This window comes from Podarcis vaucheri (assembly GCF_965113315.1).
Source record: "Podarcis vaucheri genome assembly, chromosome: 2".
NCBI lineage: Eukaryota > Metazoa > Chordata > Lepidosauria > Squamata > Lacertidae > Podarcis > Podarcis vaucheri.
The window spans coordinates 114,731,709-114,754,530 of NC_138760.1; the positions used below are offsets into that span (position 1 = coordinate 114,731,709).

At 45.6% G+C, this 22,822-nt stretch overlaps 1 protein-coding gene, 1 long non-coding RNA gene and 1 pseudogene across 3 annotated transcripts; 1 reads left to right on the forward strand and 2 right to left on the reverse strand.

The window, feature by feature from the left end:
- Positions 1-1,446: 1,446 nt before the first annotated feature.
- LOC309525550 lies at positions 1,447-3,364 on the forward strand. The gene is made up of 2 exons (XR_014216408.1): positions 1,447-1,569; positions 2,206-3,364. It is a non-coding gene; the product is annotated as an uncharacterized lncRNA (long non-coding RNA).
- Positions 3,365-5,263: 1,899 nt separating this feature from the next.
- LOC309524836 (cholinesterase-like) lies at positions 5,264-11,133 on the reverse strand. Its single transcript, XM_082209944.1, has 4 exons — positions 11,025-11,133; positions 8,763-10,245; positions 7,829-7,995; positions 5,264-6,208 (listed from the first exon to the last, which is right to left on the reverse strand). The coding sequence occupies exons 2-4, from the start codon at positions 10,232-10,234 to the stop codon at positions 6,141-6,143; spliced, it is 1,707 nt and encodes a 568-aa protein (XP_082066070.1). The 5' UTR covers positions 10,235-10,245; positions 11,025-11,133; the 3' UTR covers positions 5,264-6,140.
- A 5,673-nt stretch (positions 11,134-16,806) lies between these two features.
- On the reverse strand, positions 16,807-22,351 carry LOC309524834 (cholinesterase-like; annotated as a pseudogene). The gene is made up of 4 exons (XR_014224674.1): positions 22,206-22,351; positions 19,333-20,793; positions 18,424-18,587; positions 16,807-17,575 (listed from the first exon to the last, which is right to left on the reverse strand). The product of XR_014224674.1 is annotated as a cholinesterase-like (transcript).
- Between the last annotated feature and the right edge of the window lie 471 nt (positions 22,352-22,822).

Genomic DNA, 22,822 nt, shown 5'->3' on the forward strand with positions numbered 1-22,822 from the left:
TCTGTACGATAGAATAACAGCGGTAACAATACATTGAAGACAAGTAAATTATTTGGGGGAGGGTGGTCCCAGAGCCCTAGCGCCACCATCCCAAAGAGGATAAAATGGGCGGACTTTGGTACTCTTTTGTCCTCCCCTCCCCCAATGTCTCGCTATCTGAGCTGGATCCCTGCCTGTTGCGTTACATGCAGGGAAACCCATGTGGGTTTCCTCTCTGTGTAAAGTCTTCAAGCTGTGCCTGCGCGTGCCTGACTAATCTGCCCCATTGTCAAAATTTATCTTTTCCCCCACCTCTAGTCTCCGTTGTTGTATCTTCCTGGCTGAGGGGAAAACAGAAGAAGGATGGCCATCGGTCAGGGATGGTCTAGTTGAAATTCCTGCATTGCCCCAGGAGTTTGGCTAAATGACCCTCAGGGGTCCCTTCCAACTCTACAATTCTCTGGTGCAGGCTTGTGCAGAGTTTTAGGTACAAGTTGGATGCAAGGGGTGCATAGGATTGCAGCCCGTCTTATGCACCCTGGGCTCGGGAATAAGTCCCACTCATCATGATGAGACTAGATTGCTGCTGTGCAGTCCTGTTTCTTAAATAAATGTTTTCCTTTTCGGATAATACAGAGCATGGTGAAATCACAATAAATAAAACCTCCCCTTCAGTAGTTTCAAGCACTACTACAGGTTCCACATAATATCTGTACTGCATTGTTTACTGTGACAGCACCTGCACTTTGGAACTCCTCGCCTATTGCAACAAAGCACGTGCCTTTGTGAGACTCTTTTCGGGCACCTGCTAAAAGCATTCTTCTTTAGGCAAGCATACCTAGATGCTTAGGAAGTTGAAGTAATTTCAATCTTTTGTATGTTTTAAAGTAGGATTGTTAATTTTTCTTTATTCTATCTACTGCTGTGGTGTGTTTTGGGGGGTTTTTTGTTTTGGTAAACCACTTTGCAGGTTTTTTAAAATACATTTTATTAAATAAATAAACAATAAATATAAATACAATAACACAAGCCATCACTTGATCATGCACATCTATCTTAACAGCTACACCTTAAATAGAGAAATTGAAGAGAGTCCCCTTCTTGTTCAACTCTGCTGGGGCATCTACACCCAGTTACTCAAAGCATCACCAAACTGTACTATGGATGAAGTTTCTCCACAACTACTGCTGTACGGTTGGGCAGAAGGGGTTATCATTCAAATCTCCAAAGACCTCCAAACCTCCCACAAAAAGGGGTGTGGGCGAGTGGGTGTATATATATATATATGCTGACACTTCTAGAACTTGAGTTTCTGATTTCCATTCCTATGGCAGATCTTCTACCTATTCTCCCATTCTCGTTCATTTTTAGAAGCACTCTGATTTGTGGTCTACCATTTTTTGGTAATGTTCTGAGTTATCCCCCATGGCCAACTCACATCGCATTTCTGTTCCTTACAGACTCACCCTGATGGGGTTCTTCTGCTCCTCAGTGTCCCCTGCAGCTCACTCTGAAGAGGAAAGTTAGGTACTGCTGAGGATCCAGAGACTCTTATGAAAAACACCTGGGCGTGGGAGCATCTGCCCATCTGTACGTAAGCAAAAGTCAATGACCAACTGGCTTTGCTCACCCAGTGGGAGGAGGCTACATCTTGGCAGCATCCGAATGTATGTCAGGGGTCAGAGAGACCTTGCTTTTACATAAATTGGGGGAAGGTGCAGGGGGAAAGACAAAGGGCTGCCTCCAAAATAAGTCATACCCAGAGGAGATCCACTACAATTAAAGGACATGACTATGATAGGACCATTGATTTCCATGTGTCCACTCTGAGTAGAATTTAAAAGGATTCAGCCCAAAGTTATTGCAATCCTCCTGTCCTTTGGCTACGGAGTAATACCAATGTCCACAAATACAACTAACCAGTAGCCTGGCTCTCAGAACAAAATGCAGTGCTTAAGTGAAAACCAGTGTGGTGTAGTGGTTAAGAGCGGTAGTCTCGTAAGCTGGGGAACCGGGTTCGCGTTTCTGCTCCTCCACATGCAGCTGCTGGGTGACCTTGGGCCAGTCACACTTCTCTGAAGTCTCTCAGCCTCACTCACCTCACAGAGTGTTTGCTGTGAGGGAGGAAGGGAAAGGAGAATGTTAGCCGCTTTGAGACTCCCGAAGGGAGTCTTCTTCTTCTTCTTCTTCTTCTTCTTCTTCTTCTTTTTCTTCTTCTTCTGTCAGCACAAAGGGCTTGTCATGGGCCAGGAGTCGGCTTCACCTGCTGAGCAGCAGCCTGAAGTTGCAGAAGGCAGAGTGACTCCACCTGCTGCTGATCAACCTTCTAGCTCGTGAGGAGAACCAGATGGCTCCAGCTTTCTTGAGCAGGGTTTGCAGCGTCAGTCAGTTGCTAGAAACAACATTTGTCATTCCTGGCCAGACCTTGCTGCTTTCTGCTTCTTGTGACCCTGGACTCTCAGCTTCCTTGATCCCCCGGACTGTTAAGCTACGTGAACTGAGATACTCCTGACTTTAGGACTGGACTGAATTTTGCGTACGGACTCTGCCTCCAGGCAAATACCCACCCACCCTGAGACTTGACTAGTTGGCTGGCCACTCCTGCCACTGAGCTCTGCCATGGGTGGGCATCATGGGATACAAGAGGGCTTGGCTCATAGGGGTTATTCTTCTTATATTGTCTTCTGGATAGGAACCACAACAACCCCTCATTTAAGAAACCTGGAACTCCATTTTGGATTTTTAAGTAGCAGCTTTCGAACAATACACACCCATTCCTAAAATATCATTGCAGGCAATGATATTTATTCATATATCCTAAAAGCACCATCGTCTCCGCTATCCATCATTCCAAGGAAACTGAATCCTGCATAAGCACTGTGATCCTGCTGGCATGCAACTCTTTCCAACGTGTCAATGTTTGAGGCATGCTGGGTTCAAACCTAGTTTTATCCTTGCTTTTTTCCTGCACTTTATGCTTCCACCACTCTATGAGGTTTATTCTGTTCTATACAGATTTACAACTATACCTGTAATGAATCCCAGCTTTCTCACTCTGCTTGTATGAAGCCAGGGCTGAAGATCCTGTGGCCCTCCATCTATTGTTTGGCTGCAGCTCCCACCAGAAGAGATTGGGTAGAGATAATAGCAAATGTAGCCCAACAAGATAGGAACGTCTACTGGGTCTCTGTTCCAGCATAAGCACTGGGTAGCCTGGTTCTACTGATACACTGGTTAACCAGTAGGTCACTTCACCGGAGGTGAATGAGATTGTCACTAGGATTTCTTTAATTTTAATGCTGCTGAGAAAACATTTCAATTTAAAAAAAGAATGTGGCTGGTAAACTCTTTCCATGCTATTTAAAATATAGATCATGTAAGTTAAGTTGTATGGGATCAATTCCAATCTGTTACCCCCGAGGATGTGGACAGGCTGCTTGGACGAGTGAAACCAACCACTTGTCTCCTTGATCCTTCCCCATCCTGGCTTATAAAAGCTAGCCAGGAAGGACTAGGTGATGGGCTTCGCAGGGTGGTGAATGCTTCTCTCTGCGAGGGAGCCTTCCCAGACCCGCTGAAAGAGGCGGTTATCAAACCGCTTCTTAAAAAAACATCTTTAGATGCGGCCAATATGGCCAACTATCACCCAGTCTCAAATCTTCCATTCTTGGGCAAGGTGATTGAGCGAGTGGTTGCTGAACAACTCCAGGCTCGCCTGGAAGAAGCGGACCATTTGGATCCCTTCCAGTCGGGATTCAGGCCTCATCATGGGACTGAAACTGCCTTGGTCGCACTGGTTGATGATCTCCGGTGAGCTAGGGACAAAGGTGAGAGCTGTTTCCTAGTTCTGCTGGATATCTCAGCGGCGTTTGATACCATCGACCACAGCATCCTTCTGGACAGTCTAGAGGGGTTGGGGGCACTGTTATACAGTGGTTCTGCTCCTTCCTCCTGGGCCGTGTTCAGCAAGTCGGGGGGTGAGTGTTCAGACCCCTGTGGAGTGCCTCAGGGTTCTGTCCTTTCCCCATCCTTTTCAACATCTACATGCAACCGCTGGGAGAGATCATCAGGGGGTTTGGGCTGGGTGTCCATCAATATGCGGATGATACGCAGTTCTACCTCTCTTTCAAATCAGAACCAGTGAAGGTGGTGAAGGTCCTGTGTGAGTGTCTGGAGGTGGTTGGAGGATGGATGGTGGCTAACAGATTGAGGCTGAATCCTGACAAGACAGAAGTACTGTTTTGGGGGGACAGGAGGTGGGCAGGTGTTGAGGACTCCCTGGTCCTGAATCGGGTAACTGTGCCCCTTAAGGACCAGGTGTGCAGCCTGGGAGTCATTTTGGACTCTCAGCTGTCCATGGAGGTGCAGGTCAATTCTGTGTCTAAGGCAGCCCTGTTTACCAGCTCCATCTGGTACGCAGGCTGAGACCCTATCTGCCCACAGACTGCCTCGCCAGAGTGGTGCATGCTCTGGTTGCCTCTCGCTTGGACTACTGCAATGCGCTCTACGTGGGGATACCTTTGAAGGTGACCCAGAAACTACAACTAATCTAGAATGCAGCAGCTAGACTGGTGACTGGGAGCAGCCACCAAGACCACATAACACCGGTCTTGAACGACCCACATTGGCTCCCAGTACGTTTTCGAGCACAATTCAAAGTGTTGGTGCTGATCTTTAAAGCCCTAAACGGCCTCAGTCCAGTATATCTGAAGGAGCGTCTCCATCCCCATCATTCTGCCCGGACACTGAGGTCCAGCGCCGAGGGCCTTCTGGCGGTTCCTTCACTGCGAGAAGCCAAGTTACAGGGAACCAGGCAGAGGGCCTTCTCGGTAGTGGCACCCGCCCTGTGGAATGCCCTCCCACCAGATGTCAAAGAGAACAAGAACTACCAGACTTTTAGAAGGCATCTGAAGGCAGCCCTGCTTAGGGAAGCTTTTAATGTCTGATGCATTACTGTATTTTAATATTTTGTTGGAAGCCGCCCAGAGTGGCTGGGGAAGCCCAGCCAGATGGGTGGGATATAAATAATACATTATTATTATTATTATTATTATTATTATTATTATTATTATTATTATTAGATGGGGTGGTTAATTAGAGGCCAAAGGAACAGTAATGGCAAAGTGGGTGTGTCACACAATAGCATTTGGCTCAGCTGCCAAATATTTTACACTCCCAGCACATCTGGGAACCTCGCTTTTTGGAAAGACCTGCATAGATTTAGCTATCATTCCTGTCATTCCTTTTAACAACAGCAACAACAATAAAACACCAAACACTTGCATTATTTTTGAACGTATATATTTCCTCACAAAGTCTGCCTTTATCTACACATTTCAACTAAGCACATCCCTTTTTAATATGCATTTTGGTATGTATCTGAGCTGAAAACCAGTATGCAATATTTAGTGAACTGTGAAAACCAAAGTCTGCCTGTGTTCTGATCTGCATATTTTTTTCAGGACAGACGCATCTACGTTGGTTCAATGAAAAATTCAGAGAGAACAAAAGCTTCAAGGATCCCTAATCTTGATATCTTCTTGTGGTGGTTGGAAAAAACCTATGAATGTGAACGATGACAAAGGGGTAATCCGGCTGCCCTCTGAGAGAACGAGGCTGTACTCACTTCATTCCTTTCAGTTTCAGTCCCACTCAAGCACTTGCTACCTGTTTATACTGAACGTTTGAAGAGCCTTTCCAGAATGACCAGGCTAAGCCATGCTGCCTAGGGGATGCATGACTGACATCAGCATAAAGGCGTCCTATAGGCCATCTGTCATGGATGCTTTAGCTGAGACTCCTCCATTGCAGAGGGTTGGACTAGATGACCCTTGGGCCCCTCCCAACTCTGATTCTATTATTCTATGCAGGTGGCTCCCTCCTTGGGGAGGGAAACCCTAAATGAGTCCATGTCTTCTGCAGATCCCATTCATGCACGCAGTTGCCCAGAGTACCAAATGCCTGAGCGGGATTTGCATTTTCATCAACTGCCTATCACACCATTAATTTTTTTCTTCAGTCAGTTTTGTCCCAATGAACAGCTGCATTGTGAATAGTTGTGTTAAGGAGCAGGCCTAGCTGAAACTGTTTCTAAGGCATGATTTTCCCCATTTCAGAGCTTCCCTTTTCACTTGCTGCAAGATATTTCCTGTTCTGCCTTTCTAAGTTTCTGTCGCACTGTTCACATCTTTCTCCAAAGTAGATGAAGCAGGAACTTCTGGAGATTTTTCTGCAAAAGACAAATGTGAGACAGAGGGAAGGAACTAATGAGCAGAAGGTCAAACGACTATCCATGGAGGAGATTGCTCAGTCTCCTGACTTTTGTTTTTAAGCAAAAGCAGAATCCCCTCCCCACATTTTATGGTACCCTTCATGCCCCACTGAAGATGGGGTCTTAAGCTGCTTCAGGGGCAAAGCTCTCAGAGGTGGCTGAGGGGAACAGGTGTTCCTTTCCCTCCTCACTTTACCAATTATTTTTTTTTTAAGCCCTTGCCGCTACTCCTACAATGACAACAACAAAGTTTCCTTTTCCACAGCATGCAGCCATCATGTCTCCTGTACCAGAATGCTGTGGGAACTGATGAGGCCTTTTTTAAAAAGCAGAGGATGGGGAACCTGTGGCCCTCCAGATGTTGTTGACCTTTGGTGATCATCCCTGACCAGTAGCCAATAAAGATAGACAGATCTGCCAATTTTGGTTCTCCCAGTTTCTCATTTCTTCATTCTTAAATTCAGTTCCTCACATTCCTGCAGCTGCCGGCAATTTAGGTGGAAAAGGACTCATGAAAATATGTGTGGAAGATCATTTATCTATTCGCGTCGTTTTGTTAGGTTGTTTAATGTTCTTGCTGTTTTAACATGTTTCATTAGGCCAGTTGCCTGGGAAAACAAGGGAAAGAATTGAATTGTAAGCAAGTGAAGGTTGAGGGTTTGGGGCAGCCTTGGCACCTGTTGCTAAGGGATTTGGGGTGTTGGGAGAATGACCTTTGGAGGGTGGTTAAGCCAGTGAGGGGAGAGGAGAAGAGGAACTGAGGGAGCAATACTGCTGTGGGGAGTTTGTGGAGAACCTTTGATAAAAGAAAACCGCCCTCGATTTCTTGAAGTGGCCATGAGGAGAACTGAACAGGACCGTGATGTGAGAAAGAACAGCGAGATGATGATTCGCTTTCAGCACTGGTGCCTGGTATGCTGAGGCAACTCTTTCTTAGAGAGGGACCTATTTGGGCCTTGTTCTAGAACATTCTGGGCTCACAGAAGATAGCACTGGTTCCAAGTTTTGGAGGGCCCTTGAACAAAGCACACATCATGAGGCCCCTTCTCTTACCGAGTCAACCGCCACTCTGGCATTATCACCGGCTGGTATTATTCACCTTTCTCCTCACTGCTACCACCGGCTTGTTTGCCAGATGGAGAGGCAAGCAGACAGGGACATCCACTGCTTCGCCTTTTCACCCACCCACCCCTTGTCTGAGCCAGGGTGACAGGCAGGTGTACAAGCAGGTTGCAACGAAGAGAAGCAGGTGGGGACGGATCCTGTCCATGGTCCCTCTCCTGGGGTGCGGGCCCAGAACATATGCCCACCTCTTTGTGCAGCCCTCACAGAAGTGTTGCCTTCTCTCAGTGATATCCCTTCTCCTAGTGGTTGCACTGGGGGCATGGATCTGATCACGCCAAGGCCACGGGTCTCATTCCCTCACGAGCCACCTGCCTATTCCTGTACGGCAGGGGCTTGCACTAAATGATCCTTGGGGTTTGTTCCAACTCTACAATTCTCTGATTCTGTTCTGTGATTCTAATCCAGAGCTGGGAACTGCGTATGGTTCCTTTCCTAAAAGGGCCCTAATCACACCTGTTTGTGTGGCCTTAGAATGCATGGAGCTCAGGAAATCGCATTGTGGGCTAGGTGACATCCGTTTGAGCTGGGCTGCCACATCTGTGCCAATGTGGAAGAACTTCTCCTCTGCGGCGTTGTAGACAGGCCACTGTGCCTCATCTCCCATGGACCCAGTGGGATTCCTGTAGAGGAAACAAAGAAATCAGAGCCATATCTCAGCCTCAGATTGGTTTGCAGGGTGAAGCTTCCAGTGTTGTATAATGCAATAAATAGATAAGCCACACCAGGATTTAAATGCTGTCTAAACCTTGCTCCCAGTGCTGCTGGGAGTGCTGTGCCACAAATAAAAGTTGCCCCATAGCCGACATCAGAAGTGGGCAGCTGTGCAAGGATTCCAGTTGCTGACAGCAGTCCTGTATATGGGCAACAGATTCACTTTAGGAAAAATGGCTGTGTTTCTCAAAATGGTGCCCTCCAACCCAGGATCACACAGGCATTGTCCATGATAACTACAGCAGATATGGAGAACGCCTTTCAGAGCAGGGGCCACATTACCTCATACATAAGCTTTAGGGAGCCAAAAGTGGGCCGGTCAATTGATGTGACTCTTGCCTTGTACAATAGGCTACATTCCTGCCATGAAAACATCAATCTCTCCATCGAGGCATGCAAGAAATATTACCTCACTTTAAGGACATATTCCAGTCTGGGAAAAGCCCTCATGATGGCACAGAACCCAGCAGGTGAGAGGGTTGCACTGGGGAGGGAGACGCCCAATGACTGGACAGAGAGAATCCCACCCGTCCTCCACAAAATGGAAGCCTTTTAGCAAAGGAAACATGCTGGGAGGTGGACAACCCACAACATTCAAGCTGAACCACATTCACAACCTGCGCAAAGGTGCCATCAATGACACAGATGATCCGAAAGTGTTTGACTAATGCCTTACCCGCTTCTGGCAAATTCTGCCCAGTATCGCATCACTTGGCGGCTCAATTCGGCTTCGGCAGCCTTCACCTCCGACCGGTTTGTTTGCAACACTAATTCCACGCTTCCAAACACGTAAGGTACCTCAGCTCCATGAGGTGTCCCCGCCCATTCAGGCCAAATAGAGTCAGGATTGCGGTGGTCAAAGGAGTAAACATAAACTTGGTTCTTATCTTTCCCCACCTTCTCAGCAAACTTAAGCAGAGGGCACACAAAGAAGTAATCTGCCATATAATGACTCATGGCCAAACGATATTGTTCCGACCCATGGCTACCTTCAGTGTACTTCTGTAGCACATCCTGGTCAACATTTTGTTTGGTTGCTCCTTTCAAAGTTCCATTGACTGCTATAAGGGCCTGCTCCCGGGTCAGTATTGCATCCTTCGAGGTCATGTTAGGAAACATAAAAAATACCATGGTTGACCCTTCATCAGCAGTGACACCAGTGAGAATGGGTTTGCTGTGAACAAGGCCACTCTCCAGCAGCTTTGGGGGATCATCTGGGAGGAACTCCCCATCCGTTGTCAATGAGAAGAAAGTTTGCAAGGCATCAAACATTTTGCTGTTCATTTCCAACCCCTGTAGGCAGCTTACCATAGCACTGTGGTTAGCTTTAGGGCACCCCACAAGGCCACTAACCATAGCTGAATCTCTTAGGGCATCTTCAGGATTCTTCCAACCCCAGGGGGCATTGGGAACTCCACTCTGAAGCACAGCACGGGCGAAAAGGGGTTGGCTTGCCGGTGAAAGCAGGTGGAAACCAACTGCGGCTCCTCCAGCACTTTCGCCAAAGAGGGTTATCCGGGTTGCATCACCGCCAAACACAGCTGCGTTCTCACTCACCCACTTCAGAGCCAGATGTTGGTCCCATAAGCCAACATTTCCTGGGGCATCTGGTGGCAGGTACAGGAAACCTAGGGTCCCCACGCGGTAATTCATGGAGGCCACAATGACATTCTCTATAGCTGCTAACAAGGCCCCATTGTACATATCCAAAGAGGCTGTGCCAATGATGAAACCCCCGCCGTAGATCCAAAGGAGGATGGGCACTGGTGTGACTGGCCGTGGGTGGGGCACCCAGATGTTGAGGAAGAGGCAGTCCTCTGAAAGTGGTGTGTTAGCAGCAAATAGCTCTGCAAATGGCATTTTTTCAATGTTTACCTGAAGGCAAGAATTGCCAAAGCTGGTGGCCTCCAAGACCTGGCTCCACGGCTGATGTGGAACTGGCTTCTGGAAACGCAGTTTGCCTATTGGGGGCTCAGCATAGGGGATGCCCAGGTAGGCGGTCACAGAGCCAGAGCCAGCTGGGAGTCTTTTGCCTTTAATGGGACCGCTGCTGGTGACCACCACAGTATCATCTTCAGAGGCAGAACTGGAAGCCAGGAGGAAGAGGAGGATGCACAAGGAGGAGGGTGAAATCCAGAAACAACACATAGCGGCTGGTGCTGAACGAATCAAAAATAAGGGTGGGGTGGGAAACATTAAAATATGGGACATTTGAATAATGCAACCAAGCCTGAATACAAGAAGAAACCCAAATAGAAGGGTCAGTATCAAACATATCTGCTTTTTGTATGTCCCTTCCTACAAAAGAACATATACCACAATAAAAACTCTTTAAGGTACCAGGGGACACTGTCCAGTATTTTGATGGTTTCTAGTCCCTGTACCCTCCTAAGCATATATAGTTATTAATTCCTATTTTATTTAACAGAAGTTTTGGTTCCTCTAAATTATGAATGCAACAGGTAACTGGGTATATCACATCTCTCGATCATGTACATCTGTCCTAACAGCTACAGTACACCTTAAATGGAGACATTGAGAAGTATCTTCACCTTGATCAAATCTCCTGGGGAATCAACACCTGGATACTCAAAGCATCTCCAAACTGTACTTTAGCTATTCCACAAATAAGGTTTCTCCAGATCTATTGTTCTACAGTTTGACAGAAGGGGTTATCATTGAAATCGCCAAAGACAAACCCAACCCCAAAAAAGATAAAAACAGCAACAACATTGACACTGCTAGAACTCAAGTTTCTGATTTCCTTTCCTATGGCAGATCATTTACCTGTTCTACAGAGAACATTTCCCCATTCTCATCCATTTTAAGAGACACTCTGATTTGTGATCTAGAGTTGCTGTGGTTCCAGTTTTTGGTAATGTTCTGAGTTAACCCCCATGACCAGCTCAAATCACATTTCTGTTCCTTACAGACTCACCCTGATGGGTTTCTCCTGCTCCTCAGTATCCCCTGCAACTCACTCTGAAGAAGAAAGTTAGGTACTGCTGAGGATCCAGAGACTCTTATGAAAAACACCTGGGCGTGGGAGCATCTGCCCATCTGTACGTAAGCAGAAGTCAATGACCAACTGGCTTTGCTCACCCAGTGGGAGGAGGCTACATCTTGGCAGGATCCAAATGTATGTCAGGGGTCAGAGAGACTTTGCTTTTACATAAATTGGGGAAAGGTGCAGGGGGAAAGACAAAGGGCTGCCTCCAAAATAAGTCATACTCAGAGGAGACTCACTACAATTAAAGGACATGACTATGTGATATACAGGTGGTACATGACACCAGTCAAGCTTGCAAAAATCTATCATTTGCCCGATAATAAATGTTGGAAATGTAAAGAAACTGAAGGTACATTCTTTCACCTTTGGTGGACGTGCCCAAGGATTCAGGCTTTCTGGGAGATGATATATAATGAACTGAAAAAGGTATTTAAATATACCTTCTTGAAGAAACCAGAGGCCTTTCTCCTGGGCATAGTCGGCCAATTGGTACCAAAGAAAGACAGAACTTTTTTTATGTATGCCACAACAGCAGCAAGAATACTTATTGCAAAGTATTGGAAAACACAAGATCTACCCACCCTGGAAGAATGGCAGATGAAGGTGATGGACTATATGGAACTGGCGGAAATGACTGGCAGAATCCAAGACCAGGGAGAAGAGTCGGTGGAAGAAGATTGGAAGAAATTTAAAGACTATCTTCAGAAATATTGTAAAATTAATGAATGTTAGAATGATGTTGGATAGAAACTAAGTGGTCTTTAGCTGTAATGTTATAAGAGAATACGAGAAAATTGTTATTAACAGGTCAAAACTTAATGTTATAATATTTTAAAATTGAAGATTAAGATGATTGAAGAGGGGAGGGATTTGCTGAATTAAAAATTTAAATTGGAATACAGAAAAGGGAGGCGTGAGGAGGTCCGGGAAATAAGCAAATGATAATATGTGATGGAAAGACTGAATTGTTTTTAACTATTTTTATTTTTATTTTTATTTTGTATTTTTTCTTTTTTTTCTTTTATATTTGGTAACTTTTTTGAAAATCTCAATAAATATCTTTATAAAAAAATAAAATAAAGGACATGACTATGATAGGACCATTGATTTCCATGTGTCCACTCTGAGTAGAACTTAAAAGTTATTTCAATCCTTCTGTCCTTTGGCCATGGAGTGATACAAATGTCCACAAATACAGGGAAAGAGCGACCTGGAACTCCAATTTGGATTTTTGAGAAGCAGCTTTCCAAGAATATACACCCATTCCTAAGGCATGTGCAGGCAATGAGATTTATTCCACTAACAGGATCAGCAACAGATTAAGAAAATGGGGATTAATACACAAATAGATTCTAATCTAGAATGCTCCAGCTTCTCCAAAGGTCCAGATGCGCCAATGGCAGCTTGTCCCATCAGGCTTTTCTCACAGTCAGTTTGGGGATGCAACCAATGAGTAAGGTCCTTCTAGATCCATAATTTGATAGCAGTTTAGCAAGGAACTCCAACCAGCAGGTGGCAGCAGAGATGTTGCAATAGCAACTGGGGGTGCCAGCTAGGGTTGCCAAACTTCAAAAAGTAAAATTCATGACACCTGGGAGTTCCTAACAGCTTTTTGAGCTGTTACCACTGCTTTGCCCATCTGATGCCATTTTTAAACCCGAAAACCAGGACATGTCATGAATTTTCCTGACTTATGGCAAGCCTAGAATTGCAACACTGGGAGGGGTTTCCTGCAGTGCCCAGAATTGTTTAAGCGAAGAAATGTGCTTTGAATGTGCTTCAGATGAATATTTTATACGCACCTTGACTGTGTGTATGAGTCCCTATCCTGAACTTCCTGGGTCTGCCAGGAACCTTGACTCTCTTTTTTTTCATATAATTTTTATTATTTTCATTAATAAAATAAAAACATAAAATATAACAACATTATAATAGCCATTTCTAAAACATTTGCTCCGCCGAGATCATGACTTCCCTCCCTCCCTTCAACTGATTTCTAATTTCCTGATAAATTATATACACATTTCTGCTGTCAGTTTCTGTCCTTCAATATATCTCAAGTCCTTCTATTATCCATGGTCAGATACTATTTTTATATTATGTGGCAAGATTCATATCAATCCCGCTAGTGTCTTCACATTTTTGCAATAGTCTCTTGGGTACTCAATAATCGACTTGGTGGATTACAGATCCTCACAGTCAGTTTGGCTAACTCCGCATAGTCCATCATCTTCATCTGCCACTCCCCGATCATTGGTAATTCTTGTGATTTCCACCTTTAGGCTAAAAGAATTCTTGCCGCAGTTACCGACAAAAGAAGAATGGAGGATGAAACTGATGGACGATTTCTGTTCTCATCCTGAAGCAAAGTTCTTAACCTGAGGTATTATTTCTGGGTTAGCAGAGTCTGTAACCTGAAGCGTATGTAACCTGAAGCATATGTAATCCGAGGTACCACTGTATGTGTTTGCCTTGTACATTTATGAACGTTCATTTTATATTTGGGACCTTAGAATTCTTATAACACAGGCATACTAAAATACAGTATCCAGAATTGGACCTAAAACCTTAGCTCTCACTCCAATGTATGCTCATGGACTGACCGCATAATGGGACAACTGCTTTAATAAACACACCCGTCTGAAAAGCCACATCCACAGACCTGGGAGTCTGTAACCTGAAGTGTCTGTAACCTGAAGCGTCTGTAACCCAAGATACAATCGGAAGAGCACAGGACTCTGAATCTCAGGGTCATGGGTCTGAGTCCCATGTTGGGCATGGCAAAGAGTCAGACTACATGACCCTTCTGGTCCCTTCAAACACTACAGTTCTATGATTCGATGGCCTAGTATTACAATTACAAATGTTAAGAACATCAGAAGAGCCTGCTGCATGAGGCCACTGCCCCTTCTAGCCCAGCATCCTGTTCTCCCCATGGCCAACCGGATGCCTGTGGGGAAACCCACAAGTGGAATCTGAGCATACGAACCCTCTCTCCCGCCTGTGGTTGTCAGCAACTGGTATTCAGAAGCCTCGCTGCCTAAAACTGCGGATACAGAGCATCTGCATCTGTACCGCGGCCGTTGCGCGATTTCTGTTCTCATCCTGAGGTAAAGTTCTTAACCCGAAGTACTACTTCCAGGTTAGCGGAGTCTGTAACCTGAAGCGTCTGTAACCCGAGGTACCACTGTACAGTGGTACCTCAGGTTACAGATGCTTCAGGTTACATATGCTTCAGGTTACAGACTCCGCTAACCCAGAAATAGTGCTTCAGGTTAAGAACTTTGCTTCAGGATAAGAACAGAAATTGTGCTCCGGCGGCGCAGCAGCAGCAGGAGGCCCCATTAGCTAAAGTGCTGCTTCAGGTTAAGAACAGTTTCAAGTTAAGAACGGATCTCCGGAATGAATTAAGTACTTAAACTGAGGTACCACTGTATCAGTGATTCTTCATGCAGGGCAACTTCCAGCTAGCAATACAGTGGTACCTTGGGTTACAGATGCTTCACGTTACAGACGCTTCAGGTTACAGACTCCGCTAACCCAGAAATAGTACCTCGGGTTAAGAACTTTGATTCAGGATGAGAACAGAAATCGTGCGGCGGCAGCGGGAGGCCCCATTAGCTAAAGTGGAACCTCAGATTAAGAACAGTTTTAGGTTAAGAACGGACCTCCAGAACGAATTAAGTTCTTAACCCAAGGTACCACTGTACCATAATTGATCTGAGAGGGGGAGGAAAATGAGCACCTGGGATCCTGTTGTATAAGTGTTTGCTAATGCAGGGACCTTTGACACACTTCCAGCGTTGGTCTGGCCAAACATGTTATGCTCCCGCTTTAAGCAATATGGTTGCTTTTCTGTCACTCTCATCGGAAGGCCAAGGTCTCTGTGGGGCCTTCATCAAAAGCAGCAGCAAAAAAATAAAAAAAAATGCACTCAGGTCCCAGCAGCTTCCAGAAGACGCAGACCTGGCACAGTGTCAGGCTTAATCCGATACAGCTACTCTATTGCATGCACAAAACATTCTGTGACTGCTGGGTGTCATCAGTGCTGGATTTACGCATGAGCTAAACAAGCTATAGCTAAGGGCCCCACTCTCTTGGGAGCCCCCAAAATAATTAAAAGAAAAGAAACCTGGATGTACATTTCCAAAATATAAGATAAAAAACATTCCCTTATGTGCAAATGGCTTTAGATACCTATTAGGTCCATAAATTACCATATAGCATATATTCAACACAAAAAACAGTGACAAATTGTTGTTGACAAAGAACAGCTGGACACACAAAGGGCCCCATTACCTTCAGTAGCTTAGGGCCTCATCGAACCTAAATCCGGCCCTGGGTATGTAGGCTTTAGCAGGATCCAGATTAGCAATGTGCAACTCAAAGTCTGTTCCAGCTTTTATGTTCTGTGTGTCTGTTCCAGATTTCATGCTCCGGTTTCTTTAGGGATGTTTTTAATATTTGATGTTTTATCGTGTTTGTAATATTGTGTTGGGAGCCGCCCATACTGGCTGGGAAAACCCAGACAGATGGGCGAGATATAAATAAATTATTATTATTATTATTATTATTATTATTATTATTATTATTATTAAGCAAATAATCTGTAGGAAAATGAGAAACTGAAGCGGACAAATTTGCTTCTGTAGAATGAGAAAAACTCCTGATGGATCTAGGGTCAGCCTTAGCATTAGGGCAGAGAAAGACTATTGCCTTAGAAGGCTGATGCTGGAGTGATGGGGAGTTTCAGCAAGTGTGCGCATGCACGCACACACACATGCACGCACCACTCGTCCTGGAAACCATGGAAAAGATGGGCAAATCTATCCATTTCAGTTTCTCATTTCTTCCCTTCTTAAATTCAGTTCTCCACATTTCCGCATCAGTTGGTCATTTTCTAAAAGAACATCCTCGTGAAAATTCACGGGCATTTTAGTGTGAATGTCCCTCCTAATATATACATTTTTATGCAATTTTGCCCAATACTCATATCTCTGCAAACTAATTTCCTCTAATATAACACATTTTTTATGTCATTTTCTCCAATATATGCCTTTCTACGCACACTTTAACCTAGTAATGTGTGATTTGGTAAACATTGCTTGACTGGAAAATTGCATTGCAAAATTCAGAGAATTGCACATTTTGAAGGATGTCTGTGCTTTGGTTGGTATGTTGCAACAGAAAGTGTGAATTAGGTAAACTTGCCTTTCAATGCAAACTAAATGGAATTTCCCCCTCATCCCTGTCAGCATTCCCCTCAGTAGGAGATTAGGGCTGTATGTGCCACAAGTTATGCAAACCAGGAAGCTAGGCGTTGCCTTCAAATTGCCTGTGTTGAAAGTGGTGGTCATTGAATTATGGATCAGTCGATTTCTTGTCCAGATAAGTCTTGTGTGCTTCTTTTAAGTTTTATTCATCAGTTCTTCCCATCCCAATGTGTGACAAAAGCACTTTAAAAACTACGTGAACATTTGCATTATATTTGAAACAGTTTCCCTCCCACAAAATGTGCATTTCGTACATGCTTTGTGCATGTTATGCATGTTTTGACTTAGCATATCTATCTTATATGCATTTTGTTATGTTTTTGCACTGAGAACCAGATCATAGTATTTAGTGTGCTGTCGAAAACCAAATGATACCTATGTTCCATTTCCAGGATGTGCAAATTACATTGGTTCGATTAAAAGAATGCAGACTGAGCAAACATTTCAAGAATCTTTATTAGGAAGAAGTTGTTGTCAAAGCATTAAATCCTATAAATGAGATGGAGGCAATGGGGTTGATCCAGCTAACCTCGATTAGAACAAGGCTCACACCATTCCCTTCAGTTTTTCTGCCACTCAAGCAGTCAGTATCTATAGATACTTAGTGTGTGAAGAGGCTATCCAAAATTCACAGGCCAGTCTCACTGGCCATCCTAGCTAGAGAATGTGTGGTTGGCACCGTTCCAGATCCCCATTCTTCTTGAAGAAACCCAAGTACAGTGGTACCTCAGGTTACATACGCTTCAGGTTACATACGCTTCAGGTTACAGACTCTGCTAACCCAGAAAAATTGCTTCAGGTTAAGAACTTTGCTTCAGGATGAGAACAGAAATCATGCTCCATCGGCGCAGCAGCAGCGGGAGGCCCCATTAGCTAAAGTGGTGCTTCAGGTTAAGAACAGTTTCAGGTTAAGAACAGACCTCCGGAACGAATTAAGTACTTAACCTGAGGTACCACTGTATTCTGGAGATACCAGATGCCTGAAGAGGGTTTACATTTTTATTCAATTCATATCACAGTAATTTCTTCCCTCGTTCAGGTTTATTGCAATGAATAGCTATGCTACCGTATGTTTTGTACATGGCTGCAGATCCCTCAGAGTTTGGCCTAGCTAAACAGTTCCTGAGGCATGATTTTCGCCATCTCGGGCCTCATTCTTCACATCTTTCTCCTGAACAGGTGGTATACAACCTTCTTCAGATTTCCCTGCAAAAGGAAAAATAAACAATGGTTGGGGGAAATAACTGATCAACAGAAGATCAAACTCCTTTTGCAGGCGATCTGATTAGTCTCCCAGTTTTTGTTTTCCATCAAAAGCAGGCCAAAATCCTTCCACCCTGGATTCTTATGGTACTCCTCATGCCCCATTGAAGATGGGGTCCTAAGCTGCTTCACAGGAAGTTCTCTGAGGCATTCAAGGGGAGCAAGTATTCCCTTCCCCAGCTCACATTTTTGAAAATGCGTTATTGCAGTGGCTTCTGCAGTGAGGCCAGCAAGGCTCCAGCCATCATGTCTCCTGTACCAGAATGCTGCGTGAACTAAAAATGAATTTTAAAAAATGAAAAAGGAGGATGGGGGACACATGGCCCTCCAGATGTTGTTGGCCTGTAATGCTCAACCTTGACCACTATAACCACTATGGATGAACAGATCTGCCCATTTTGGTTCTCCCAGCTTCTCATTTCTCTGTTCTTATGATTCAGTTCTCAACATTTCTCCAGCAATTGGCAATTAAAAAAAACAAAACTCATGAAATGTTGTGTTGCAGATAACATAACTATTCATGTGGTGGCTCTTATTTTAATGTTTGATAAAGCCTGGAAAAGCCAGAGGATAAGTTTGTAAGGGAGTGGGGAGGAGAGTAGGGACCCTGGAGCACTGAGGGGACAAGACAGCTGTGGGGAGTTTGTGGAGGACCTCTGATAAGAGAAAAATGCCCCCTTTTAATAAAATCCCTTCTCCATATTTTCATCTAGCAATTGCACTACTAAGGGCTGTTGGTTCCCAATCCAGAGCTGGGTATCCCCCCTTTCCGAAGAGAGCCCTGAACTCACTTCCTTCTATTTCATTTGCTAGATGAGTGTCCAGGAAAGCACATCGTAGACCAGGTGGCGTCCATTTGTGCTGGGCTGCCTCTGTGGTAATGTGGAAGACGTTCTGCTCTGTAGCATTGTAGACCAGCCACTGTTCCTCATTCGGCACAGATCCGGTGGGATTCCTGTAGAAGCAACAAAGAAATCAGAGCTTTATTACAGCCTCAGACTGATTTCAGGGTGAGGATCCAATGCTTGAAGAAGACAGAGCTGACATAAAAGTCAGAAGCAAGTAGTCATCCCTAGAACATATTCAGTTTTGAAAACCACAGATCAGTTACTAAATGGGAACATTTAGATTTGTATACACTGAAATGTATGTGCACATGTTGTTGTTTTTTACGTTGGTTTAATGATCCAGGTTCCGCCATTTACTTATGTTTATTTAATTAAGTGGATTGTCAGATGTCGAAGCAGTCTGCAGGAACAGAATAGATATTTTAAAATAATAACATTCAGAAGTTTACAAAAAGTAATCCAAAAAATTAAAAGTATAAACAAAACCAGCAGCTGAAAATATTGTTGTGAGTCTGGGGGAGGGTAGCCTGCATGATGCCGGCCTTCCCTGTAATTCTTGGGGTCCAAGACTTACTGGGGGGTTAATGCTGCCAGCCTCTCCATCATAGCAGCAGGTTGTATATCTGTGTGTGTGCAAATAAACCATATATCCTAAAGACACAGCAGTCTTCATCCCAAGGAAACCAAACCAAGGTGAAACGCCTGGAACCCTGAAATCTAGCACCCCTCAGATATTGGGACGGTGTGCAACAAGATAATTACTTCATTTATTTTTAAAAACATAGTAAAAGGCATGTTGGCATATATGGGCAGGCATACTTAGTCCTTGGCACAGAAAGGTGAATACCTTACCCGCTTCTGGCAAACTCCGCCCAGTATCGCATCACTCGCCGGCTCAATTCCACCTCCGTCTCCGATGGGTCTTTCCGCAATGATGCTGCCAAGTTTCCAAACAAGTAGGGGATCTCTGCTCCATGGGGGGTCCCTATCCACTCTGGCCAAGGAAAGCCAGAACTGCGGTGGCTGAAGTAGAAAGCATAAACTGGGCTCCCAACTTCTCTGGCCTTTGCAGCAAACTCCATCATTGGGCATAAAAGGGGATAATCTCCCAAATACTGAATCAAGGCCAAACGGTACCGCTCTGGCCCTTGAAAGTATTCAGCATATTTGAGGGCTATAGCCCTGGCAACCTCTTCTGTTTTCAGAGTTTCCAGCACCCGCTCAAGAAGCTGTTCCCAGGTCAGGATCCCAACATTTACTTCAGTACTAGGAAGCATAAGGTATGCCATGAATGAGTCTTCATTAGCCGTAACACCAGTGAGAATGGGTTTGCTTTGAATGCCTCTCTCCAGGAGCTTTCGGGGGTCATTGGTGAGAAATTCCCCATCCGCTGTTACTGATCTGATACCACAGAGTTCAGAAAGTGCATGGCTCTCAATTTCCTTTCCCTGTAGGCAGCTGACCATCGCACTGTGATTAGTTTTAGGACACCCCATGACCTGACTCAACATCGCTGATTCTCTTTCAGCCGTTTCAGGATTCCTCCAAATCCAGCGGGCAATGGGAACTCCACTATGAAGCACACCACGGGCAACAAGGGGGTGGCTTGCCGGTGAAAGCAGGTGAAAACCAACTGAGGCTGCTCCAGAACCGAGGCCAAGGAGAGTCAACTGAGCTGGATCCCCGCCAAAGACAGCTGCATTCTCACTCACCCACTTCAGAGCCAGATGTTGGTCCCACAATGCAACATTTCCTGGGGCAGCTGGCGGCAGGTACAGGAAACCTAACATTCCTAGACGGTAATTCATGGAGGCCACAATGACATTCTCTGTAGCAGCTAGTAAGCCTCCATTTAAGACATCTGCTGAGGCTCAGTTCATGCTAAAACCTCCACCATAGATCCATAGGAGGATGGGCACTGGTGTGACTGGTCGTGGATGGGGCACCCAGATGTTGAGGAAGAGGCAGTCCTCTGAAAGTGGTGTGTTTGGAGTCCATATGGGTCGATCAGGGAAGGAATCGTTATTAAACTGAAGGCAAGAGTTGCCAAAGGTGGTGGCCTCCAAGACCTGGCTCCACGGCTGATGTGGAACCGGCTTCTGGAAACGCAGTTTGCCTATGGGGGCTCAGCATAGGGGATGCCCAGGTAGGCGGTCACAGAGCCAGAGCCAGCCGGGAGTCTTTTGCCTCTAATAGGACCGCTGCTGGTGACCACCACAGTATCATCTTCAGATGCAGAGCTGGAAGCCAGGAGGAAGAGGAGGAGGCACAAGGAGGAGGGTGAAGTCCGGAAACAAGGCATAGCGTCTGCAGCTGAAAGAATCAGAAATAGGAGAGGCATGGGGCAGCGGCGTAGGAAGGGGGGCAGGGGGGGCAGGCCACCCCAGGTGCCATTACGGAGGGTGGTCACAAATTATCAAGGAACAATTACTGCCCTACTAGGGCGGTTCATAAAAAACTTTTTTAAAAAAAATGCCTGCTGAAATATAAATAAAATAACACAAGCTATCTCTCGATCATGCACATCTATCCTAACAGCTACACCCTAAATGGAGAAATTGAAGAGAGTCCCCTTCTTGTTCAAATCTGCTGGGGCATCTACACCCAGTTACTCAAAGCATTGCCAAACTGTACTATTGGTGAAGCTTCTCCACAAAGCCCTTTCCGAGCCTGCAGAGGAGAGGGTGTTGCGGGCAGGACCCTCCCACATTTCGCGGGGGCTTCCCTTGCCCCCGCGAGACTTGGGGGGAATCCCCGGGCGTGCTTGCAACCCAGCCCGCCAATTGGCGGGCGGGGGAGGCGTGGCCCAGGCTATTTAGGGCCAGGCACGCCTGGGGACCGCCCTCTTTTTCCCCTCGCCCAGCTGTTGAGCGGTTTGCCCATCCCACCCACCCTTAGTTTAGCTAGACTTGGCCTTGCTATGGACTCCGGTTGGTCGCCGCAAGGGGCCTGGTAGGAATTTTTCCAAGTTGGCGCAATTCTCTGCCTTTTGGTTTTTTCGCCTACCTCGTAGCAATCGTCACAACTTTCTCGGTATTGGCGGTTAGGCATTGGCATGGGGCAAATGGAGGGGGGAAGGAAGCGCCATCACCTCCCCCCAATGTGAAGGGGTAGTCCGGTAGAGGACTCCAGGGGGGCGTGGCCTTGTCCGAAGCCTGGAGAGGTAGGGCCTCCGGCACGCCCCCGAGCGGTGACACCCGTGGGGTCCTAGTTGGCGTACTGCAACAGGACTCCCGCGGTTTGTGTTCAACCCTTCCCGGTCACCATGCCGGGTAGTCGATAGGAGCGAATGCCTAAGGCCAATACCTTCAATTTCCGTAATCAATAAAGTTGTGGCCTTTTATGCCCATTAACCTTATATCATTGTGTCCGTGTCTTCATTCATTTGGGGGAGGAAACTTGCCACGCAACTACTGCTGTACGGTTGGGCAGAAGGGGTTATCATTCAAATCTCCAAAGACCTCCAAACCTCCCACAAAAAGGGGTATGTGTGGATAGGTGGGTGTGTATATATATATATACTACCCCTACACTGACACTGCTAGAACTCAAGTTTCTGATTTCCATTCCTATGGCAGATCTTCTACCTATTCTCCCTTTCTCATTCATTTTTTAGAGGCACTCTGATTTGTGGTCTAGAGTTGCTGTGGTTCCAGTTTTTGGTAATTTTCTGAGTCATCCCCCATGGCCAGCTCAAATCACATTTCTGTTCCTTACAGACTCACCCTCATGGGTTTCTCCTGCTCCTCAGTATCCCCTGCAGCTCACTCTGAAGAGGAAATTTAGGTACTGCTGAGGATCCAGAGACTCTTATGAAAAACACCTGGGCGTGGAAGCATCTGCCCATCTGTACGTAAGCAAAAGTCAATGACCAACTGGCTTTGCTCACCCAGTGGGAGGAGGCTACACCTTGGCAGGATCCGAATGTATGTCAGGGGTCAGAGAGACTTTGCTTTTACATAAATTGGGGGAAGGTCAGGGGGAAAGACAAAGGGCTGCCTCCAAAATAAGTCATACTCAGAGGAGACCCACTACAATTAAAGGACATGACTATGATAGGACCATTGATTTCCATGTGTCCACTCTGAGTAGAACTTAAAAGGATTCAGCCCAAAGTTATTGCCATCCTCCTGTCTTTTGGCAACGGAGTAATACCAGTGTCCACAAATACAATCAACCAGTAGCCTGGCTCTCAGAACAAGATGCAGTGCTTAAGTGAAAACTTGTGTGATTCTTCTGTCAGCACAAAGGGCTTTTCATGGGCCAGGAGTCAGCTTCACCTGCTGAAGCTCAAAGTTATTTCAATCCTTCTGTCCTTTAGCCATGGAGTGATACAAATGTC